Source organism: Mastigoproctus giganteus, chromosome 14 (assembly GCF_048544385.1).
Source record: "Mastigoproctus giganteus isolate SK-2022 chromosome 14, ASM4854438v1, whole genome shotgun sequence".
NCBI classification, from domain to species: domain Eukaryota; kingdom Metazoa; phylum Arthropoda; class Arachnida; order Uropygi; family Thelyphonidae; genus Mastigoproctus; species Mastigoproctus giganteus.
This window is the reverse complement of record NC_143588.1, coordinates 61,492,458-61,518,286: the sequence shown is the minus strand read 5'-3', so window position 1 is coordinate 61,518,286 and position 25,829 is coordinate 61,492,458. Positions and strand designations below refer to the sequence as shown.

General features: G+C 35.3%; 1 protein-coding gene across 1 annotated transcript in view; it reads right to left on the bottom strand.

Annotated features, from left to right (window-relative positions):
• qless (decaprenyl diphosphate synthase subunit 1 qless) overlaps positions 1 to 25,829 on the bottom strand; it is a 216,008-nt gene that overhangs the window by 120,102 nt on the left and 70,077 nt on the right. Inside the window, exons 2-3 of the mRNA XM_090389078.1 lie at positions 21,266 to 21,478; positions 6,621 to 6,754 (exon numbers count right to left, since the gene is read on the bottom strand). Of these exons, the coding sequence (XP_090245204.1) occupies positions 6,621 to 6,754; positions 21,266 to 21,478 (347 nt within the window). The remainder of the gene's footprint in view (positions 1 to 6,620; positions 6,755 to 21,265; positions 21,479 to 25,829) is intronic.

Genomic DNA, 25,829 nt, shown 5'->3' with positions numbered 1-25,829 from the left:
TGCTTTTGATGGTTGCTAGATTTGAGAGATGAAATGCTAAAAAATAATGGTGGAATGCTATTAAATAAAAGGATTTCTTCTGCCATGACCTCATCTCATCAGGAACCATATGGGACAGGCATCCAAAACAACTCTGGAGACAATATTTCAATAATCTCTAAACCTACCATGGGGATATGTTCAAAGGCTGTGGCCCAACTGCTATGCAAGTGAAGACTGAAAACATGTGACATTGCATCCCATGCCACTACTACTACTATTACTACAAAAGAAATAATTGAAAGAACTTCAAAGATTACCCCAGACAATGCTTTCTTAATGAAAAAATTAATTAGAAATGTGACTGGCTTCCTGGGCAATTTGTGGAAAAATATAAATGAATAAAAGTCAAATAAGAATAAATAAATAGAATAATATGCAATAATGTCAAAACTATTAGACATCCAAGCCTGTATTAAAAGATTAAACCTATATATAATACTCACCACTTAGCAGAAAATTGTTGTTGTTATTTGGATTTTAGGAGCATTAGCAACTAAGGCCATATTGCTCTGGGATATGCGGTGGTCATTCCCTGACCTTTCCGCATCCTCCGTATTTGGTGGTGTGTGCTACGCACTGCTGCTCCTTCCCACCTGGCTACAAAGGCACCCCAGAAAATTGTAATCCTTCTTCTACATACTTTAATAAACTATAATCTACACTAGAAGTTGTGGGGGAAAACATGAAAGAATCATGACAAGAGGGGGGGGGGTGTCCTAGGGCAGTTTCTGCCTAGCTGATATGTAGAAGGTTGAAATCAATTTTCCACATATAAGCAATAATATAACAGGGAATTCATTCCTGACCATGGTAGTGGTGTGCAATTTTTCATAGATATCAATACAAATGATATGAATACAAATGATTATCATATTTAGTTAACTACCAAATTATAAATAAATCATGTAACTATTATAATTACTTTGAAAATTCCATCTCATTAAGTGTTATTAATTTTCACCTCACTTATAATGAAATGGCCTTTCTGCTATTTTTACTTACAACCCTGTACAAATACTGACATTTACTTTTATCAGCCATTTTTTAAATAAATAAATAAAAACTGCTTAAAAGCTACCAAAATTACACTGCACATAGACATTTAACAATGGAGCATTTTATAAAGCAAACAAATCGGACTTTGTAAGCAGAACCCAAAGTGGAGCTCAATCAGCACTACGTCTGACTGAGCTCTGACTAGCACAGAAGAAAAAATGCATGGGATGCATATAAATTATCAGGTGACACAGAAGCCTATGAAAGATATAAGCTAGTCTGTAATCAAGTCACAAAGGAGGTTAGGCAAGTGAAGCAGTTTATGAGAAATCTTTGGCAAAGGATGCAAAGAAAAACAGCAAAGATTTTTTTTACTTATATAAACTATAAAAGGAAGGGGATGAATCAGATTGGTCCACTTGATATCAATAGTTTAACTGCAGATGATCATTCTCAGATAGCTCCCAAACTAAATGAGTACTTTGCATCTACATTACACATGAGGAGTTATTCAAGAAGGAGAGGGCCAGATGTTTATCAAACTCTAACAGGGAGTTAAATGATTTTGTAATAACTGAGAGCAAAGTGGAGGAGAAATTGTTGAAATTAAACATAAGAAAGGTATCTGGGGTGGGTGGGATCTATCCAGTTATATTAAAGGAGGTGGCAAAGGAAGTAAGTAAACCCTTAACCATAATTATGAGAGCATCCATGGACAGAGGGGAAGTCCTCACGGACTGGAGACGTGCAAATGTATCTCCAATTCAGAAAGGGGGATGGAAGGGTGACATGAGTAATTACAGACCTGTTAGTTTGACTTCTGTTCCAGGGAAAATAATGGAGTCACCCTTTTAAAGAAGCATTGCAGAATCATCTAGATAAAACTGCAGTAATAATTCAGACACACCATGGCTTTGTTATGGGGAAATCTTGTCTGACCAATTTGATTGGATACTATGATGTGGTCACAAAGGAGTTAGATGCAAAAAATAATTTTGAGATCATATACTTGGATTTCAGGAAAGCTTTTGATACTGTTGCACATGGAAGACGACTGTACAAATTGGAGCAGTATGGCATTAAGGGCAAGTTGCTACAATGGATAAAAGGATGGTTGAGTGGGAGAATACAGAGAGTGATAATCAATGGACACAGCATTTCATGGACTAATGTTATTAGTGGTGTCCCCCAGTGTTTGGTGTTGGGTCCATTGCTGTTTTGTATATTTATCAATGATATTGATGAAGGTATATTAGGCTTAATGTCAAAGTTTGCAGATGATACAAAGGTTGGCAGGGTTGTTAATAATAGTAATGACAGTATGCTGCTGCAACAGGATTTGGAAAAGTTGAGCATATGGGCTGAGAAATGGCAACTGAAGTTTAACACTGACAAATGCAAAGTACTGTATATGGGTAGCAGTAACCCCAGAGTAACATACCAACTGGGTGGCGTTACACTCAGGGTAGTGGAGAATGAAAGAGACCTGAGGGTAATTTGCAGTAAAATATGAAGTTTCCTAAGCAGTGCAGACATGCTACCAGAGTAGGTCATGGGGTTTTGTCAATGATATACATTTGTGAGCAGGGATAAGGAGGTAATTATTCCCTTGTATAAGGCAATGGCCAGGCAACACTTTGAGTACTGTGTACAGATCTGGAAGCCTCATTTTAGAAAGGATGTAGTTTTCTAGAATGAGTACAGAGAAGGGCAACAAGACTGATGAGGGGGAACAAAGGGATGCTCTTAAGAAGGAAGGCTTGAGTTCTGTAAATTGCAGCATCTTGAGACTAGGCACCTTGGAGGCGATCTGATTGAGGTGTATAAGGCCTTGAATGGATTGAGCAGGCTCAATGCTGATAGGATTCTTCCTCTTGCTCAGATTACAAACCTGAGGGGGCATAAACTGAAATTGAAGAAAGACAGTTGTTGAATAAATGTGTGGAAATTTTCCTTTAGCCAGCAGGTAGTTGATTGCTGGAACAAACTTCTATCTTCTGTCGTGGAAATTGATAGCTTAAATAAATTCAAGGCAGAAGAACTAGACAAACATTTGGAATGAATGGATGGGTGAAATGGGAAAGGTTTTTTTCTTTTTTTTTTTGGCTGATGCTGTATAAGCTTTCTTGCATCGTATGCCTCTACTAATGCCATAAATGTGGGTTAGACCTCCCCATAAGTGAATTTTGAAATACTTTTAAAAAATCCATTCTGTGTATTAAATGGCATTGTTTTGATTCACACTCATGTTGATAATAATAATAATAATAAAGGCTAATGGTCATAATGTCATGAGTGCATTTCATTTTCGGTGCCTCAGTAGCCAGGTGGGAAGGAGCAGCAGTGCGCAGCACACGCTTCTTGATTAGACCGGGGTTCGAGCCCATCACCACCAAATACGGAGGATGAGGAAAGGTCAAGGAATGACCACCGCATATCCCGGAGCAATATGGCCTTAGTTGTTAATGCTCCTAAAAACCAACCAAAACAAAGCATTTCATTTTGCTGTAAGAAATAATCAGTGATAATTCACTAGTGGTGTTAGTGTGGACTGACACAACTTGAACTAACCTAAGTCTATGGCTTCTTTGCATTCCTTTAATTCATATTAAAATTAGAATATTATATACATCTTGACGAGAACACAAAGAATAATTAAATGGACCCCTTTACTTTCTCAAAAAAATTAAATTTAAATTATGTATACAATTGGATACAATAAATTATATAGCATAACAATGCAGATAATATGTGCTTTTTCTTATTTCAGTGGACTATACTTTTTTTTTAGATATTATGCCTTTTAATTGCCATACATAATGAACAAAATGTTGTTTATCCTTTTGTACAATACTTCAGAATTACATCTGCTCCATGTCCACTAGTTAAACATTTTGCATCAATGTTATATTCTAGTGCTGTAATGGGTTGCAAATTACTTCTAAATGCCCTGTATGAAATGGAAGATTTTTTTTAATCTGAAGTAGATGCTTAATATTTGATACATTTGTAACAAACAATACTCACTGGAACTAAACCCTCAGGTAAGCTTTCTTAAAAGATATTGTTCATTCTCAATATCTTTTATGGGAGCAAATAATTATAAAAATTCACCTATAACTTATGTAGATTTGATGAGGATACAAAGGTGGCTAGTTAACGACATCAATCAGGCAGGGTATGCTACTTTCAACAAGATTTCAAAAAAATCAGTTGGATGGGCTGAAATATGACAACTGAGGTATAACATTTATATGTAGCTGAGCAGTCAAGTGTGAGAGTACAGATGCACACACATTTCAGTGGACTGTGGTTCAAGCCCATGTAATCACTAAGTATGGTTAACAGTTATGTTCATTGTTGAAATGGTTAACTGTAAACTCCTCTGGCCTAGCTATTGTGCCAGAGTATAAATAGAACAAATTCAAGGCACTGCATTTTGGGGTAGCAGTAATTCCTGAATAACATAACATCTGGATAGCACAAAACTAAAGGTAGTAAACCAGTAGTTTTTAAGCAGGGTTTTAGGGGTGGAGAGGCTTCCCAAAATACACCAGTTTTTATTTTCTTCAAAAAACTTTATATTTTGCTTCACCTGTTCATTTTAAAGTTGTTTTAATGGATAGACTGTGGCTTGAATGCAGCAAAGTCTTTTTTTAAGGTATATAAATGTTTTATTTATTATTTTTGAAATTAGAATAAGGAAGATAAGGTGGCAGAGAAAAATGGGAAGGGAAGTGATCATACAAAAAGGTCAAAAATCCCTGTAGTAGAAAACAAAGACCTGGGGAGTATTGTACAATCCAACATGAAGTCCTCTGAGTAGTGCAAAGAAGCTGCTACTGAGAGCTCATGGGGATTCCGTCGATGATTATTATTATTATTATTAGCCATATAGTGTAAGGAAGCCTGAGACTTATGCTGCACCAGACACAAAAACAATTTCTCAATTACCCTGTGAGAGAGAGAGAGAGAGAGAGAGAGAGAGAGAGAGAGAGAGAGAGAGAGAGAGAGAGAGAGAGAGAGAGAGAGAGAGCAAAAGTCAGAAGTAGAAGGGAATCACCAAGGAAGAGAAGAATGATGATATCCAGCTCAGGACCCTGGGTGTGCCAAGCCCATACTCACCAGATGTGGAACCTTGACAGAGATAGAGGTAATTATCTTACTATATAAAACAATGGTTAGGCTTTCTTGAATAATACATCCAAGTATGGAAACTTCATTTTAGGAAGATTATTTGTTATTTGGTTTTTAGGAGCATTAGCAACTAAGGCCATATTGCTCCAGAATATGCGGTGGTCATTCCCTGACCTTTCTGCATCCTCCGTATTTGGTGATCACGGGCTCGAACCCCGGGCTAATTAAGAAGCGTGTGCTATGCACTGCTGCTCCTTCCCACCTGGCTATAGAGGCACCATTTTAGGAAGAAACATGGATCTACTGGAAAGGGTGCAGAGAAGAAGTGCAAAAAGATTAGTTGGGAGCACAAAAGAAAAGAGTATCCTTACAAAAAAAGCATGGATTCTGTAAACTGCAGCATCTGGAAAGTAGAAAACTATAGTTGTAGAGCTAAGCATAGATGTTGATATAAAGATTACAAGATATGAGGTAATCTAACTGAAGTATTTAAGGCTTTAAAAGGGTTCCGTAAACTAAACATTTATGGTTGCAAAAGGATGGTTGCAGAATGTGTGTAAATTTTCCTTTAGCCAGGTTGTTGGAATAAACTTCCACTTAATGGTTAAAGCAAGAAGCTTGAATAAATTTAAAGGATTAGGCAAATTATTAGAAGGAATGAGCAATTTTTTTTTTTTTTTTTTTTATAGGCTGTATAAGTACAAGGAAACAAAGTGACGTTTTTAATCACCTGCCAAAGTTGAATAGGACCACCTCAATATCGACTTCCTCAATATCGACCACCTCAATATGCCTATATTAATAAATTCGCCAACTTCAAATAGGGAAAACCTATATCAAAAACTTTTCTGAAAATTGTAAGAAAAAATAGAAAATTTAGATAAAGAATAAAAAAATAATTTTTTAAAAAACCAGAATAAGTCACAGATATTTTGAACATCTATGTCATCACAAGTTTGTGCCTTGGTGCAACAATTCCTTTTCCTTTCTCATTTCCCCTCCATGAACTCAGAGCTCTGGCATACATTACACCCTCTCCCACACCCTGGGATGATATGCCACTGATGTAGATGCATCTCAATGTTGTACATGCAATTTCACTAAATTGCATTCTTTCATTAAATTATATAACATAATAACTATATTATTATATTAATATGAAATATAATACAGTGAAATATAATACAATTTCATTTTTATTAATTTTTGAACAGTTTAATTCACTTATAAACTTGGCTCTTGAATATTTATTAACATAAAAAAAGACTACTGTTAATACACAAAAAAAAAAAAAAAAAATTATATATATATAGGTAGCATTTTCTGTAAACAACTTAACTAAAATTTATAGCAAAATGGATAAATCAAAAGACAAGACTTATTAGCATAGATTTTTTCAGTGAAATTCTTTCATTTGAAACAGAAAAACAGCAGAAATAACATACCTATTCGAATTAAAAACATGAATATTAACTGCACGGGCAATTAGGACAGTCATAACAGGACGGAAGGCTTTACCATGACCATCAAAATAGTAATTTGATATTTGTTCAAGGTTTGGTCTACAAGTCCACAATTCCTGCAATTTAAAGTAAGGGCACATATAAAAGTTTCTCAGTACAGTAACCTTTCAGTGATGTAACATAAAATAAAAATAAGAATTTCTTTTTTGATGAGGAAATTTGAAAATATTTAACTTTTAAATATTTTCAAATTTATTTATATCTGATGCTGATTTATATCTGAATTACTAGACACGTCTGCAAACATCAACAATCATATTTTACAAAATCTCAAGAAAATAAGAAATCTCAAGATGGTTCAGATTAAAATATAAAATGCTAAGTAAACAATTCTTTATTCAAACCTGTGTTAAGGAACCATCATTATTATCCAAGATGGTACTCTGACTACGCTACAGCTCTTTCACTGTCAAACTAACACACAGATACAAATCAGAATAGAATTTATTTGGTTGCTTGCTCACTGCCAATGCACCACATTTTGGGGAGAATATGACAGTCAAGTCAAGCCATATAAGCCAAGCAAATAAGGCATATGTTGTAACACTTCAAAATGCAGACGTTCTTAGGAGAAAGTGCACCCACTAAAATAATGAGGCCCAAAAGTGCAGGAGCATCTCAAAAGCCATCCAAAGAAATTACTCTCTCAATCTAGGCAAAAGTTTCACAATGGAAGATGTATATTGTAAGAAAAGGAGACAATGTTGAAAAATAATGAGGTTCTTTACCACAAGTCTGAATAAAGAATTGTTTATTTAACTTTTACTGTTTTAATTTGATCCAACCTCAAATAACAAAATAGTAAAAATTTAAAACTGTTCAAAGAAATGAAACCAAATACCAGTGGTTAGATTCGCTACTGTAAGACAGTGCTATATTCTTTTATGTATGAAATTTGCAATTAAATTTTGTGTACAGAACATTTTGTACCTTGCAATGTCTTGCCAATTCATTAAAATTATCCAATATTTTGCAGATAATCTTCGACAGCAATGTCTGTTGGAGATGTAAACCCACTAAATTATCATAATGCATGGTTCAAAATGATAATAAATGATTAGCTTATGTGCCTATAAATATTACATTACATTTTACTTAGACAGTGCCAGCTAATCTTTGGCATTTTTGACCTTACTGTACAAATCACTTACTAAGGGAGTAGAAACCACCATCCACAATCACTAATTTTTTTTTTTTTTGCCTGATGTTGTATAAGCTTGCTTTCTTGCACCATTTGCCACTGCTAATACTAATGAGCCACAACAGAATCAATCGCTACTGCAGTACAATGAGCCATTATTTGGATTTAACCACCTGGGATTAATCACCATGGACCTCCATCTGAAATGTATCACTGGGTATTGCAATAAGCCACCATTCAGGATCAGTCACTAAGGTGATTTAGGTTCACCACAGTACTCTAATGACTGAGAGATCGCCAAAATTTCTCCAAAGCAAACCATTCCTGTAATTCACAATATGAAATCTTTGACATGCAAACTCTCCTCAACTTGATGCTTCATTTCACCAAGAAACATTCTCCACTTCTTTAAAAACAGTTCATCAACTCCTAAAAGGCAATGTCCTCAACTTGTCATTTCAATGATAGTCGTTAATTAAATCAGGAGTAAACAACCCACTAGATATTCAGAACCCTTTACCTCTCATCCATGCTTACTTCCAAGGTATTTAATATAAAAATTGTGTTCTGAATTTATAAATATGTAGTTCCTCTTACAGGAATTCATCCAGTCTAATCTATATGAATATCGTACACTGGCATTTTTGATGAACAGTTCTATGGAAAGAACTGTTTAGATTTCAGTTTGGATTTTGTATAAGCACAAAATTAGCCATGTAAACTAAAAACGTAAGCTTATGAGAATCAAATTCTTATATTAAATTAAATCTTAGATTACAATTAAATTCTAACGTTGTCATAGATCAAGTTGCAAGAATTTTTTAAATTTTACTATTATTTTTTCTAAAAAAAGACAAATCTTTTAAAGTGGGTTCAAAGAAGGGAACCATATTAATAATGAGTGCAAATCGATAAACACATGAAGAAGGATGGCAGACTACAGAGTCTGACAAACATTTAAGGAAAGATTTGACTGAGATTTATAAGGTGCTGAATGGGTCAAGTAAAATAAATGAATAAAGTCTTCTCTCTTGTAGAGAAGACAAGAACCAAGGAGCACAAAGATAAAATCTCAGGGAATAACAGAAGATTGGATCTCGTATTCACCTATGGGAAGTGGGTTCTCAAACACTGGAATAAGTTGTCTATAACATGTGGTGGAAGCAGCAAGTCTAGCTAAGTTCAAAGTGGAACTGGATAGTTACCTTTGGAAATGGGAAAATTATTAATATTCATTTTATTATTACTATTTTTTCTTTGGCTGATGAAGAAAAGGGTCTGCTTCTTTGCATCATCATCATCAGGCATTTTCAATCCACTGCAGGATGAATGCCTCTCCAGCAACTTTCCAGTTCCTTCTGTTTTGTGCAGTGGCGATCCATTTACTGCCCACGAACTCTTGAATTTCATTTGTCCATCTCCATTGTTGTCTTCCAGGTTTTCTTTTAGCTCTTCTTAGGTACTATTCTGTTATTTACTTAGTCCATCTGTCATCATGTCTTTGAGTTATGCGTCCTGCCCACAAGTCCATTGTTAGTTTTGACAAGAATGTCCTTTACTTGAGTTTGCTGCCCAATCCATGTGTTTCTCTTCTTATCCAACAGTCTGATTCCTAATATAATTTGTTTCATTCTTCACCATTTAGTTCTCAGCTTCTTTTCCATTCTTTTAGGGAGTGCCCAAGTTTCACTTATATAAGTCATGGTGGGAAGTATACATTGGTTCATTATTTTACATTTCAGACAAATTGGGATATTGCTCCTCAGTATGTGACTATATTTCCGAAATGCTATCCTTCCAAAATTTATTCTTCTCTTGACTTCCAACCATTTATCATTATTACAGCTAAAGACTTGTCCAAGATAAGTATATGAATCCACCTTTTCAATTTCTGCTCCTTCAATGATTATATCCCTTCTTGTGGCATACTTGTTCATCATTACTTTTGTTTTAACCATATTCATGTTTAGTCCAAAATCCTTACAAACTCTACATATTAGGAGTAAGCAACCCATCAGATATTCAGAACACTTTTACCTCTCATCCATGCTTACTTCCAAAATATTTAACATAAAAATTTTGTTCTGATTAAGATTTTCCTCTAATTCTTCGGGATCATGACTTATGTTCACAATGTCATCTGCAAATTGTAAATGGTTTAGGTACTCTCCAGTCACATTGACTCCTTTCTACAACCAGTCCAATCACTAAAAGCTTCACGGGCAGCAGTAAACAACTTCAGAGATACTGTATCTCCTTGTCTAACTCTCTTTACGTAAAGGTGATCCATAGTTGAAAATCCTGTCCTAAAGCCAGCTTGCTCTTTCGGTTGATTGTCATCAAGTATTCTTTCTAATCTGTTAGTAACGTTCCTTGTGAACAACTTGTAGATATTGGACAACAAGCTAATTGGTCTATAATTTCCAATTTATCTCCTTTCTTATGCAGCAAAATTATGATTGCATTATTCCATTCCTTAGGTGTCACGCCTTTCCTAATGTATTTTGTGAGGTCTTGCCAGTTTCTGTGTCATGTCTCTTCCTCCTAATTTTAACAACTCTACAGTAACTTCATCTTCACCTGGGGCTTTTTGATTCTTCATTTTCTTTAATGCATGTTCTACCTAATCAGGAAGGATGTTGGGTATGTCGTATGTGTTACTAATTTGTAGTCCATCTTCCCTACTGCTGACATCATTCCCTTGTCCTTATATAATACAGGTGACCCCCCGCTTAATGCTGATAATTCATTCCGGAAAAACAGAGCGCTAAGTGAATCTGCGCTAAGCGAGTGCCGCATTCCCATAAGGGAACATATGTACTTGTGAGTTGCAGTTAGTGCCATAGGAGATTTCCTAATAAATAATAAATGGTAGTGAAAAGATGCACAAATGTTGGTCAAACTATTCAAATATTTGTACATATAAAATATTCTGCATTATATATATATATAATTATGTAGTAACTACTTATGTATCAAACTTAAAATTCCAATTAAAATCATGAATTTAATTGATCTAAATTGATGTAATTTAATTGATGAATTTAATCATGAAAAATGTGTTGATTTGGGGTTGTACTTTGGCCCTCTTCCTGGTAAACTAAAAGGGGTTTTAATTTTAAATCCCCTACAGCGTTACCACCCAACAATAAAGTCAACCGATCTTTCACCGCTTTGAAACCTGGCATGTTTTTTCTTCTTTCAATAAGAAGCTTCTTTTAGGTATTCATTTCCAAATAAAGTCCTGCTTCATCTACGTTAAAAACTTGTTCAGAATTATAACACATAATACCCCTCTTCAATAATTTTAACAAGTTATTTTTTTAAAGTTTCGGCTCCTTGATCTGCACTTGCGGCTTCTCCCTGGATTGTAAATCTATTCAACCAGCCCTTAGTAGTTTTAAATGGTTCAACATTTTTTTTTTTAAGGCGAGTTTTCTTCAGATCATCATATAGGCTAATCTCAATCTCTCTCTCTCTCTCTCTCTCTCTCTCTCTCTCTCTCTCTCTCTCTCTCTCTTTTTTATATTATTTAACTTAACTGAATTCTGCATTGGATATTATCTTCAATAAAGTTAGTTAAAGTCTATCCATTTCAAACCTAATAGCCTGCATTGGTTGCATTAATTATGATACAATGTTCAAGTAAACCGTTTGTTACACAATGTCTAATACTGTACTGAGTGATGACTAGATTTCGGATAAATGCACATAATGCAAATATTACAAGCAATATACTTGATCATTTTTTAAAATGTTGATCTCGGAACTACGTAACAAGTCGCTGTACTGCAATTAAATTAGTGTGCGAGAAAATTTCTCAAGTCGGGGTGGGAAACATTTTAATGCGTTTTGCTATTCATTTTCAAGCTATCGACTCCATCAAATGAAACAATTTCATTAAATATTCCAAAAATGCAATCTGTAAAAGAGTGTTATAGTGATTTGTGATAACGTTATAGTGATTTGTGACAACGTAAGATACAGGTTATAATATAAGAACAGCGTTATAGTGAATCAGCATAAAGCGAACCACGTTATAACAAGGGCCTACTGTACTTTATAGTAGTCTTCTGCTATTTATAAGTACACCATCACTATTCTTCAGATTCAGTATTATTTGTCTTTCTGTATTACTGCTCATGACTGCTGATGCCTTTGTTTTCCCTTAATGCTTGTTCTACTTTTCTTGTGTTAAATCTTCTTATATCCTCTCTGAGCCTCTTTCTAATGGCTTTGCATAACTCAGTTTATTCAATTTTGTCATGTCAGAGTTTACCTTGCTCTCCGTTTTTTGTCTTCGGTTCATCATGACAAGTTTTTCTTGACTAATTTTTTCTTCTTTGGATTTCTTTTTACCTATAGGTTTCTTGGGTTTTATCACTTTCAGAAAGTTGTATTCCTCATCAGTATCTTGGTCCTGAAAGATCTGCAGCTCAAACTTGTACCTAAGTTCCAGTACATACTGCTTTTTCTCCTATTCTGTTTTCTCAAAGACCTTTGTATTATTTACTAAAATCAGTTTTTTTCTTTCTTTTCTTACATCTATATCAAGTGTACATCTTACCATTCTATGATCATTTCCAACATTTACTTTGTTCAGGACAGTAACAATATATCATCAACCTTGCATCACTTAACCTTACTAATACTAATTTCATATTCAGGAATATGACTGAAAACACATGAAGCAGTGAAAGTTGGGGAGAGGAGAATGGACAGTCACATATTAATCATACAGATAAACATATAATAAGGATATGCTATTGGCTGCAGAGTATTCAGATAAAAATTCATTATGAGCAGTGCTGCTTTAGCAAAGTTTGGAATCTGAATACCTCTTCATTCTGTGGCTTTTCACTTATGGAATCCATATAAATAAACATTAATCTGATGAAAGGTTTTGCGATACCATAAGAGCTGGCAGTTAATGGATTTCTTCATTACTTTTATAAATGGTTCATGGTAAGAGCAATAGGATAACTAGAAGATAAAGATTTGCCTTCCTTCTCAGGAACTGGATGCATGAATGGATGGCCACTGGTGTTTTATTCCATTTATTTTAACAGCCTTTTTGAAATGAAACTTCTTTAGGCATGCTCCAGGCAGTTTTCAGATGGGAGTAACTTATGTTTGTGGATTTTTTTAAAAAAATGCAACAAAAATGTGACAGTAGCCATAAGTAAAAACATTACCGGCACTCTGAACAGCCAACTATCATACTAGGTTAAATGCCCTGGTTCTCATGCAATCGCATGGTGTTTCCGTAGCCAGGTGGGAAGGAGCAGCAGCAGTGCGTAGCACACACTTCTTGATTAGACCGGGGTTCGAGCCCGTCACCACCAAATACGGAGGATGCGGAAAGGTCAGGGAATGACCACCGCATATTCCCGGAGCAATATGACCTTAGTTGCTAATGTTCCTAAAAACCAAATAACAAACAATCATGCAATCGCCAAAGTTAAGCAGCATTAAGCCCGGTTAGTAATTGTGGTGGCAACCACCTGGGAATACCGGGTGTAGTTGCCTACTTTTTTTTTTTTTTTTTTTTTTTGTTAACCTGTAGAAAATATTCTTCTGATTTTCACATATCTAATTTTGTTAATTGGTAAGGTAATAAAGTGTAAATCTGTGCTTTATATCTTTACTTTTATAGCCTGTGGGTAATATTCCTCCTATATTCACTTATTTGAATTGCCATTAATAGAATTAAAATTCAATTCGTAAATGTAATCACAATGACTGGTGCTTATTACACATCATAGAGTGAACAGTATTTTAAAGTGAAACTTCTTTAGGCAAGCTCCAGGCAGTTTTCACATGGGAGTAACTTGTGTTCATAGATTGACAAAAAATTCATTGAAAATACAACAGAGCAAACTAAGCCATAAGTAAATGCATTAGAGGCACTCTGAACAGCCCACTATCATGCTAGGCTGAATGCACCAGTCTCATCTGATTATCGAAGTTAAGCAGTGTTAGGCCAGGTTAATAATTGAGAGGGTGACCACCTGGGAATACCCAGTGTAGTTGACTTTTTGCATTCCTTTCTTTTTAATTGGTGAGGTAATAAAATGTAAATCTGTGCTTTATATCTTTACTTTTATAGACTGTGGATAATATTCCTCCTATTTTCCCTTATTAGAATCGCCATTAATAGAATTAAAATTCAATTCGTAAACGTGATCACAATGACTGGCACTTACTACATATCGTATGGTGAACAGTATTTTGTTATGAAGCATCCATCGTAAAGTAACTTTGATCATACAGTGAACCAACCAAAGCGGAGGTCCACTATGGTGAGTGTTGTAAGGCATATAGCGCGCATACAATGCATCCATGGACTAACAAAAATTGTCAAGAAAATGCGACACGAAATTATTCATCCTCCCACCATTGTACCACTGCGTACCAGGTGTGAGCGACGCATGACCCAATCAGTAGCCCTACTGATTGCGTCATGCTATTTCTTTCGTCTTTCTCCACCGTATTTAATAAAAAATTTCAACGGAAAAAAAAAATTTATAATTCAACATGTCGAACAAAGAAGCTGGAGAAGGTCCATCCATATCTTCAGAGCTTTATATCTTCCCAGAAATGTTAGAAGTGAATCTGCAAGAAGGAGGCCACAGAAGTTGATACTGCAAACGAAAATGATGAAGAGTCCTCGAAGCCCAGTCATTAACGAAAAGTGAAGAAGCCAAAACCAACTGCCAGAAGTACTCCATCAAACTGTTCAACATGTAGCAGGCATAATACATAGTAGGAGCAGCAACAGGATTTTAAGAAACACTGAAGCATCCACGCACAGTTTAAACCATACATTCCTGGATAATGATTTTGGTTCAGTCTGTTCCATGTATGATCGGCTGTGGTTCAAGAATGATGCAAGTCGAATGTCGGCCTGTAACAGCTGTCATGGCTCTCTCTCAAGAAGAAAGTGATTTTGGCTCTATCGAAGTAAAACCGTTTTAAATATCATCCAATGCCACAGCACTTACCAAAACTAAATTTGGTAACGGAACGTCTCATATCTCCGAGGCTCCCATTCATGAAGATTCATCACCTGCGACATTCAAACAGTCAATACGGGATCCTCGGTGAAGTGATAAATGTTCACCTAAAGAAGTGTCACTTAACTTCTGCTATGCGTGCTCAGCACACAATTTTTTTTTAAATTTCATCAATCTGTGTCATAAATAAAGTGGTTCAAATGAATATAGCAAAAATTTAAACAAATAATTCTTTATTCAGATTTATGTATATTGGTAAATTTCTATGAAAAAAATTTAAAAAAAGACTAGTAGAATAAGACTGCAAAAAGTTAATATAAAGCTGGCATAAGCACTGAATCACAGGATTAAAGAATGACTGGAGAAATGTTATCAGGACCTGGAGACTTTCACATTAACTTATTCTGAATGTAAAAAGACTAAATGACTGAGTGATAAGAGACCAAGTGGAATGGGGAAAATCATTTAAAAAGGTATAGCTGAAGATATATAAAGAAAGAGCCCTGAGAGATGCTAATATGAAAATGATGGAAGATGCCACTTTACAATAAAATCAGATCAGTTAGTTTGTAAATCCTAACAGTAGTCTTCCACAAACTGTATAACCATTCAACTTGTGAAGCGAGCATTGAGCAACTGAATCACGTACCTAGGAGAAATCTACCTAGAACACATTCAATTGGATGGATTAGTCTTTTTAACACAGTAATTACCATATTGTTAAAAAAATTAATTCTTAGAGACCTCTGACTTTTTTTTCAAAAATATAATTAAGAGGCATTGTTAATGAAAATGACTGCATTTATTAAACTAAACTTAATTTTTTATTGTTAACTGCTGAGACTCACCACATGTTTCACGGTCCAATTTAATAAAGTTTATAGCAAGAGGCCATGGCACAAATGCCACATCTAACTCTTACTGATTGCTATGACCACGGAGAGTAGTTAGTACTCTGTGTATGATCTGTTTGACCATATTTAGTAGTTAGTGTTCGGATGTTTCATACTATAACTGCTCAGTTTTCCCATTATGAAGATGACAATTACAAAAGCTTGGCTATGAGGCACATATGCTGTGTCTAGCCCTTCTTGAACCACAGAGTAGTTATTACTCTGTGGCTATGACCATTTTGTTTGAATGCATTTAGCAGGTAATGTGCCTGAATGTTTTACACCATAAGCACTCAGGTTTGCCATGGGTTCATATGTGAATAAACAAATGCAGTTATAAAAACTACTAGATGAGTTCTATCTGATGACTATAATTAATGTAATTTTTTTATGTATATAAAATAAATGTTGAATTCATGTCAAATATAAAATTAACGTAGTATTATTTATTTTCACAATACAAAACAAAACAGTATATTATTATATAAAATAAACATGGTTACATACATTAGGAATTGAGTGTGTAACTACTTCATATATCCTTCAAATATACCATGACCTAACCAAAAAAAAAAATTTAGAGTAAAACCATATTTGGATCTGCCAGGCCATATAGACATGACACACTAAAGCGAACTTGTGACATAAACCTATCATGCAGCTTAATGCTTGAGAAAAAGTGGGGGGGGGGGGAGAAATACCAATGCAGGGCTTTGTGATACTCAACATGTTAAATGGATGCATTTTAGTTGTCACAGAACTGTAGAGAAAAGGGAAAATGGCAATATCAGATCTAATTTGAATAAAGTCATGCTGTTCAGGTTGGAGATGTATTTCACTGGTTTAAAGTACTTTTTTTTGTGGACAATTGCATCTAAAAAAGACCAACTAGTTAGTTCACTCAGTGTAACACAGCACACAGAGTGGGCTAGTTGGAGTAAAACTAGGCATGGTAAACCAGACAGCATGCATTGCATACTTGGTACCATATAAAATTTCACTGGCATACTGAAAGTTTACAACAATGAAAGAAAATAAAGTTTCTGGCTTTCACCAAAGAGCAACTTAATATCATAAAAGCATAGGAGCATACAATCAAATATCAAGGAACATTGAGAAAAAAATCTAAAATAATTCACACAAATAAATAGATTATTTTAATGTGTTATATATTTGAATTAATAGTCATTGTTTAGTTTTTTATGCTATTTAATTGGCTTGAAAATCATCAGTAAATGAAGCTCAGGGCCTACTCTTTGCATACTTAAATTAATAAATAAATAATAAATACATATTAGTATTAAATATACGGGTAACTAAAATAAATAAAGCTTATTATAAATTTAAATAAATTAACCTGAAATTATAACAGATATTTTATCTGTTATATAATTAGAGGTTATAAATGTCTGAAAATAATGAGAAACAATTTTACTACATATGAGTCGGCATTTAACAGCTGTTATAAAATATATTAATTTAATACAATACATTTGATAAATACATTTATAACAGCTGTTATAAAAAAAACTTTAAGTCATGCTTGGCACCTCCGTAGCCAGGTGGGCAGGAGCAGCAGTGCATAGCACACACTTCTTGATTAGACCGGGGTTCGAGCCCACAACCACCAAATACGGAGGATGCGGAAAGGTCAGGAAATGACCACCACATATCCCCAGAGCAATATGACCTTAGTTGCTAATGCTCCTAAAAACCAAATAACAACAACAACAAGTCATGTAAAGGCATGTGCAAGAGGGCTGATTTAATTGTATACCACATCACATTGCTTATGGAAACAAAGAAATTCAACACAGAAATTTGAAACAGTCGATTTTTATTTAGTTATCAGTACTAAATAAAAGTCTCAGAAAGTTTTAAATTCTGTACAGTGGGATCAACTGACGATGCTACCAACAGTAAATTCTAAGTGGGAAGCATTCAAGGAATTAATCGTGGATGCTATTAAAAGTTTCATACCTATTAAGAAATATTGTTCAAGGTTTAGGCCAAAATAGTTATCTAATGAACTAATGAGACGCATAACAGAGAAGAAAAATGCATGGGATGCATATAAATTATCAAGCGACTCAGAAGCCTATGGCAGATATAAGCTAGTCTCTAATCAGGTCACAAAGGAGGTTAGGCAGGCGAACGCAGATTATGAGAAATTCTTGGCAAAAGATGCTAAGAAAAACAGCAAGGATTTCTTTACTTATATAAACTCTAAAAGGAAGGGGATGAATCTGATTGGTCCACCTGCCATCGATGGTTCGACTGCTGATGATCCTGCTCAGATAGCAAACAAACTGAATGAGTATTTTGCATCTACATTCACACATGAGGAATTATTAAGGTTTGAAAATGGCAGAAGGTTATCAAATTGTAGCAGGATACTTAATGATTTTGTAATAACTGAGAGCAAAGTGGAGGAGAAATTGTTGAAGTTAAACATAAGAAAAGCACCTGGGGTGGATGGGATCTATCCAGTTATATTAAAGGAGGCGAAAAAGCAACTAAGTAAACCCTTAGCCATAATTATGAGAGCATCCTTGGACTCAGGGGAGGTTCCCACGGACTGGAGATGTGCAAATGTATCCCCAATTCACAAAGGGGGATCAAAGGGTGACACGAGTAATTACAGACCAATTAGTTTAACTTCTGTTCCGAGTAAAATGATGGAGTCACTGGTTAAAGATGCATTGCAGGATCATCTAGACAAGCCGGCAGCAATAATTCAGACACAGCATGGGTTTGTTAAGGGAAAGTCTTGTCTGACAAATTTGATAGGATATTATGATGTGGTTACAAAGGAACTGGATGCAAAAAATAATTTTGATATCCTATATTTGGATTTCAGGAAAGCTTTTGACACTGTTGCGCATGGAAGACTATTGTACAAATTGGAGCAGAATGGTATTAAGGGTAAGTTGCTACAATGGATAAAAGGATGGTTAAGTGGGAGAAGACAGAGGGTGGTAATCAATGGGTGCTGCTCTTCTTGGACTAATGTTATTAGTGGAGTCCCACAGGGTTCGGTGTTAGGTCCACTGTTGTTTTGTATATTTATCAATGATATTGATGAAGGTATATCAGGCTTAATATCGAAGTTTGCAGATGATACAAAGGTTGGCAGGGTTGTTAATGACAGTAATGGCAGTGTGCTACTGCAACAGGATCTAGATAATTTGGGCAGATGGGCTAAGAAGTGGCAAATGAAGTTTAACCTTGACAAATGCAAAGTACTGCATATGGGTAGAAGTAACCCCAGAGAAACGTACCAACTATGTGGTACTACACTTAAGGTGGTAGAAAATGAAAAAGACCTGGGAGTAATTGTGCAGTCAGATATGAAGTTTTCTGAGCAATGCAGACAGGCTGCCAAGGCAGGTCATGGGGATGTGTCAATGATATATAGGAATTTTGCTAGCAGGGAAAAGGAGGTGATTGTCCCTCTGTATCAGGCAATGGTCAGGCCACACCTTGAGTACTGCGTACAGGTCTGGAGGCCTAATTTTAGGAAGGATGTAGATTTACTTGAGCGTGTACAGAGAAGGGCAACAAGGGCAAATTGCAGTGGCTGGAGACTAGGCACCTGCGCGGTGATCTGATTGAGGTGCATAAGGCTTTGAATGGGTTGAGTACGCTGAATTCTGATGGGATCCTTCCACTTGTTCAGATTACAAACCTAAGGGGGCATAAATTAAGCAAGGACAGATGTAGAATAGATGTGCGGAAATTTGCCTTTAGCCAGCGGGTGGTTAATTGCTGGAACAAACTTCCATCTGTTGTGGAAGTTGATAGGTTGAATAAATTTAAGGAGGAACTGGACAGGCATTTGGAGGGAATGGTGTGATTTTCTTTTTGGCTGATGCTGCATAAGCACTTGCTTTCTTGCATCACATGCCACTACTACTACTATGTGGGTCTAACTGTATCGGTCTTTTCATACCAATAAACTAATGAACTATTTCATGTAGAAAAGTGTTGTTTATTAAACTTTCTTACTTAGTAGTACTCCTATGCAATGTCCCCCTTCAAGTTTAATTAAAGATATTTTATATTCTTTGACATGCCAACCAAAACGTATTTGCCATTCGTATGGTAGAAACTGAAGGACTTCACATTTTCAGTCTTGTCCATATGAATGAACTGATCAGTGACTTCCCTTCAATCAACTGAGTTAAGGGAATCCCCATAAGCCTATCCAAATCAGTCTATGATTTGGATAGGATATGGGGATTCCCTTAACTTTCTATGTCTGATAAAAAATATTTGAAAATGAGTTGTTTTTAATTACCACCAAGGCAAATCAGACCATGAGACAATTTATGTCTGTAATTTGTGTATTCTAAAGCTCTTTTCTGTGTTGTAGTTTTTTTCAAAATGTTTTTCTTCCTGTTTAAAGGATAAAAAACAGGAATGAAAATCCTGTGATGATCCACTAGCAACTAGACACCCAATAACCCAGAAGTCCTTGTAAACTCTCAAATAAGTTCCTCGTGGCATTACACTTAGCAAATGTGATGTGTTACAGCCATCACCTTGTAGATTGGCAAAGAGATTGGAAATTTTAATGAAAAGTACAAGCAAAAAGAGAATAGCAGGTTAGTGATGTTTGGGTCTGTTGCAAAACAACTTGCATAAAGAAATAGTGTAGTTATCTGTAAAGTGCTATATTCTAAGGACAATTTGTCTGTGCAATGAAAAGCCTAAGAGACTGGCTAATTCAAATCTGTATGAAAGAGGCTCAATAAGTTCCTTGCATCATTGTTAGGATTTTAACTAAGACTTTTCCAATGGGCTGTAGGGGACATATATCTCAGCCACAGAAAGAGAAGTTAATCATAGCCAGCCATGAAGACTGCAACTTGGGAAATCAGATTGGTTAGAAAGTCAAGAGTTAATATTTCTAGTTACCAAAATTATTGTCTATAGAAAGCCAGGAATACTGAAGTCACTTAAAACAATGGTATGAGGAGGTGAAGCACACAGATGAACAGTTTTTCAGTATTACTTGGGAGGAGAGCAAAGCATGCATGAATGCACACATATATGCACAATATTCTCTTACATTAATTCCTATGGTTACACAGATGCATGCGAAATGTCTGCCATTTTATAGAAGAAATTCAGAATAAAAATAAACAGAAAATTAACACAAAAATATTTCTCTCTAACTAACCCACCAAGTCAGGTTGCTTCTAAGAGACAGCAATCTCTTTGCATTATTTCTCATTTGCTTTCATTTCAAAATTAGGAATGGGAAAATCATACAAGGGGGAAAATTCTTAAGATAAATAAGATGATTAAAAAGTAGAACTACTAAAATTCCTACTCCATTGTATATCTTGTAATGTGGTTAATATTCATATCAGATAATAAAAAATGAATATATGCTTACATTTATTTTGTACATAAAATTAGAACTGGTGTAATTAAGGCCCATTTCATAAACTTCAAAACATCTTTAAATTATTATAACATAGTTTTAGTGGTAATACAAACAAAGTTTACCCTTCTGATATCCTCATAGAGGTTAACAAGGTCACTTTCTGCAAGTTTAAAGGGATCAATATGATCAGGAAGACTTCCTGGAACTTGCATTACTGGAGCTTGTAGAAAGGAAGATGATGTACATAAGCATTCATGACCACTGAACAAAACTGATAGGGATTTCCTTCTTCCTCTGCACCTATATGGACAGCTGTGGATAAACCATGACTCTCTCTATAGAAAGATAAAAAGAAAAATTACAATGTTAAAAATATTAAAACATTAAGAATTTTACATAACATTATTTAATATTAAAATACAAATACTTATCTAATATTTTATGCCATAGAGAAAAAGAACTTTAAAATTATTATTCATTCATTGGCATTCTTAAAAATTACGTTTCACTTTTTCTCTTAACTTTTAAGCAGATGCACCTAGAGGCAGCAGTTATGCCTGGTGATTTTTAGTTTATTCAATGGAGATTCTTTGCTGTTTTATAGATAAATTGGAGATATTCTTAAAATTTATTGTATGCTATTTCTTAGTGAACAGAATAATTTTAGAGTGCAAATGAGCAGTGAGGGGGGGAAAAAAAGTTGACACCTAACACATTCTCACAGCTAATATCACTTAAAACTTTGGCTTTGCAAAGAAATTTATGACCACAGCATTTCTCATGCTTGTCATGATTAAACCAAGATGATCTTATTTCCATTAATTATCCAAATGAAGTGATAAATCTGATGAATTTTAAAATATCTGTAAAATCCATAAATGGGGTAGTGCTCCTCTTATAAATAACTACCAAAGCTGCTTTTAGTGAATCTTCATTGTATTAAGTTTTCTCCATGATGTAAATATAAACTAAAACAGGGGTTGAAATGGAAATTTTACGAAATGGCGTGTTCATAAATAAAATATCTTATTTTTAATAAAGTACATAACATTACTGATGCAGGTCATTAATAGGCACAGGTTTCTGGTACACTCCAATCTCTGAACTAAACCCATGTGAGCCTATTGTTTCAATTTTTGCAAAAACTGGCTTGTTTAAATTGAAATAAAAATAAAGGAATTCTACAAACCATTATCTAGAAAAATACAGTTGGTGTTTCATTTATGAACACCACTTGAAACAACAGTTCTAATTTTATCAACAGCAAATTAGAACTAGCATAATTAAGACTTATCTTATAAACTTCAAAACATCTTTAAATTATTATGACACAGTCTCAGTTAAATGATATAATGATAGGGATGGTGTCATAACTGCAATGCTAGTTAAAATGGATAAGAAAGCTCTACAGTACATGTGCATACTGTTGCACTTTATACATAATGTCTATTGAAAACATAATACAATTTATGCATATAGAATGCTTAAAGAAATCCCTTGCAGCTCTAGGAGAGCTATGGGAACCAAGTTTGACCATTACATCACTAATGGTACTGCTATGAAGGGCTTTTGTTACAGCTAGTGTGTAAACCCCATATCAACAGATGCTGGAATCACTGATGAAGTTCTAAGATGTCCTACAGATGGCAGCAAAGACAAATTACTGCATATAATAGAAAATGGGGTTTCGGATACAGAAATTGTAAGTGTTTCTGATTTCATAAGAAACAAGAATGGCATTGCTGCCATTACCAAATAAAATGGATTTTCATGAAAGCTTTATTGTAAGCTATGGTAATAAAATGTATGTAATTCATATGAATAGTTAGTTACAAGTGAGGTGAGATGAACACGTCAATTATGCTTACTTTTATAACGAAGTTTTAATATATCTCCTTAAAGTTCATCTGTACCAAATATAATTATTTCATTTTTGACTTTTGTCAAACTTTCTTACAGATCTCCAATAATTATGTTGTGTCTTTAGGTCTAGGGCCGATATTCATGTTTTTTTTAGAAACTTGACCCCTAGTTGTGTTTTTAGGTCAAGTTCCGTTAAGAATACTTAAATGCCCTACTTAAAATTCGGGACCAAGAAAGTAGCCTAAATAAAGATTATGTTCCACTGAAACTACAGTATATTAAAATTTGAAAGTGCGCATATTTTATTTACAGTTTCTTGTCAATGAGAGAGAGAGACGGTGAGCAGGTAAAACTAATTTATGCCGGTAATGCGTGACAGAAATGCCGTCAGGTAAAGGTCGGGTCACTACCCTCCAGTGGCCTTGAAATAGGACAGGAATGAGGAAATGCGGTACATCCTGGAACGTGAGGGAATAACAGAATACGACGTACAACTCAGAGCCAACTGACTTTTTGACAACACAAATCGGAAGAAATAGAAAATTGTTTTCACACTGCGTTTGATATCTACGCACATTTCAGTTCTACTCATATTAGTATTAAAATAAGAACCACAACTGCTTAAGCTGTTTTAGAAAATTAGTGTATCCATTAAAAATAAGTTAACTAAAAACATATTCTGTTTTCAGAAAGAATTCTACACTTTTGCATAGGTTCGCGAAAAAATTATTTTGTCCCTCGCAAATTTACTATAACTTTAAACTTTATGTAAACATATTCATTGTAACGAAAATGTAACTAAAATCTGGCACAATAAAAATTCAACCACTACGAAAAAATATAATTATACGAAAAATTGTAAAAATAAAATACTGTATTACAATAACAACGTACGCTTTGATTAATTTTTAGTCTTTAGAATCTGGCAATTTTGCAATGATTATTAACCAAGAAGTTACAGTAATAGCATATTTACGTAGAGTTACGATAACATAATAATGAAACCGCACCAGGTAAAAACATTCAGCAGAAAAAATGCCCAAGAAAAAGAAGGAATATAGCAAATCTCCTGCCACCGCCTTGACTACCTATCTATGGATGAAGAAATTCGATACTCATTCCCGAAGCTCTTATTTACCATAGGCATTCGCACAGACACTTTTTTCTAGGTTCATATATATATATATATATATATATATATAAAATGTTTATACATAACAATTGTCGTATGTCCGTCAGCACGCGCACACAGACACACAGGGGGGATTCAAAAATAGATCTGTATTCACCAGGAAGCAGTTGTGATAGAAGGCTGAAACAAACACCATGCATTACAGCACACCTTTTCAACTTTTCACCAGACAAAATTACACATTTTTGCCAACTCTCAATACACATCCGCAGGCTAGTTTTGTAGAGGTCCTCTGATTGTCCTTCAAACCACAACTCCGCAGCAGAAATCACCTCATCATCACAGCAGCAAAGTGTTTTCCACGAAGAAAGGACCTCAGGGCAGCAAAGAGGAATAAATTTGAGGGGGTAAAGGTCGGGAGAATAAGCAGGATGCGGCAATATTTCAAATCCACATTCTTAGTCACGCCTCACTGCAGCATGCAAGGAATGCGCAGGAGCATTATCATGAAGCTGACGAACGCCTTTTGACAGCTTTCCCCGTCTTTTTTCTTTTATAGCACCATTATGGGGAGCAGCATTATATAGCCTTATAGGGAGGTTGGAATAACACTTCGCCGTCGCAGTACAGCGGCGGGGAAGTGTTACCCTTTTGAAGGTAATCTGTTGCAGCATCACCTTGCTAGCACTATGTTGCACCTTTGCCTTTTTGGAGGATGGCGATTCTACATAGTAGTAGTGGCATGTGATACAGGAAAGCAAGTGTATGGCTTATGCAGCATCAGCCAAAAAAAAAAAAAAAAAATCACACCATTCCCTCCAAATGCCTGTCCAGTTCCTTCTTAAATTTATTTAACTTATCAACTTCCACAACGACAGATGGAAGTTTGTTCCAGCAATTAACCACCCGCTGGCTAAAGGCAAATTTCCGCACATCTATTCTACATTTGTCTTTTCTTGATTTGAATTTATGCCCCCTTAGGTTCGTAATCTGAACAAGTGGAAGGATCCCATCAGAATTCAGCGTGCTCAACCCATTCAAAGCCATATCAAAGTCTCAATCAGATCACCGCTCAGGTGCCTAGTCTCCAGCCACTGCAATTTGCAGAACTTAAGCCTCTCTTGGTAAGAGGATCCCTTCATTCCCCTCACCAATCTTGTTGCCCTTCTACACGATCAAGCAAATCTACATCCTTCCTAAAATGCGGCCTCCAGACCTGTACGCAGTACTCAAGGCGTGGCCTGACCATTGCCTTATACAGAGGGACAATACCTTCCACTGATTATTTTCGGGATCATAGCGATGGATCCACGTTCCATCCATAGTGACTAGGCGTGAAAAAAAAAAAAAAAATTGCCTTTTCTGGCACATCGAAAACATTTTACGTGCACACTTCCCTTTCTTCAAGCAAGGGATCAAAGAAGTCTGTGACCCCACTTAGCAGACACTTTACTCACATTCAACTGATGATGTTCTCCACAGACTCTACACTACACTAATTTAGAGTTCTGCAGCTAGTTCGTTGAGGCTATTACGGAGATCTTCCAGGATTAATGCCTCAATTTTTGCAACTCTCTTCTATTAGAGCAGTCGCTGAGCGTTCTGGGATTTCTTCATCATGTACTGAGTTCTTACACATTTGAATTGTTTATGCTAATGTGCAACAACCAGAGGCGGATTTAACGGCGGAC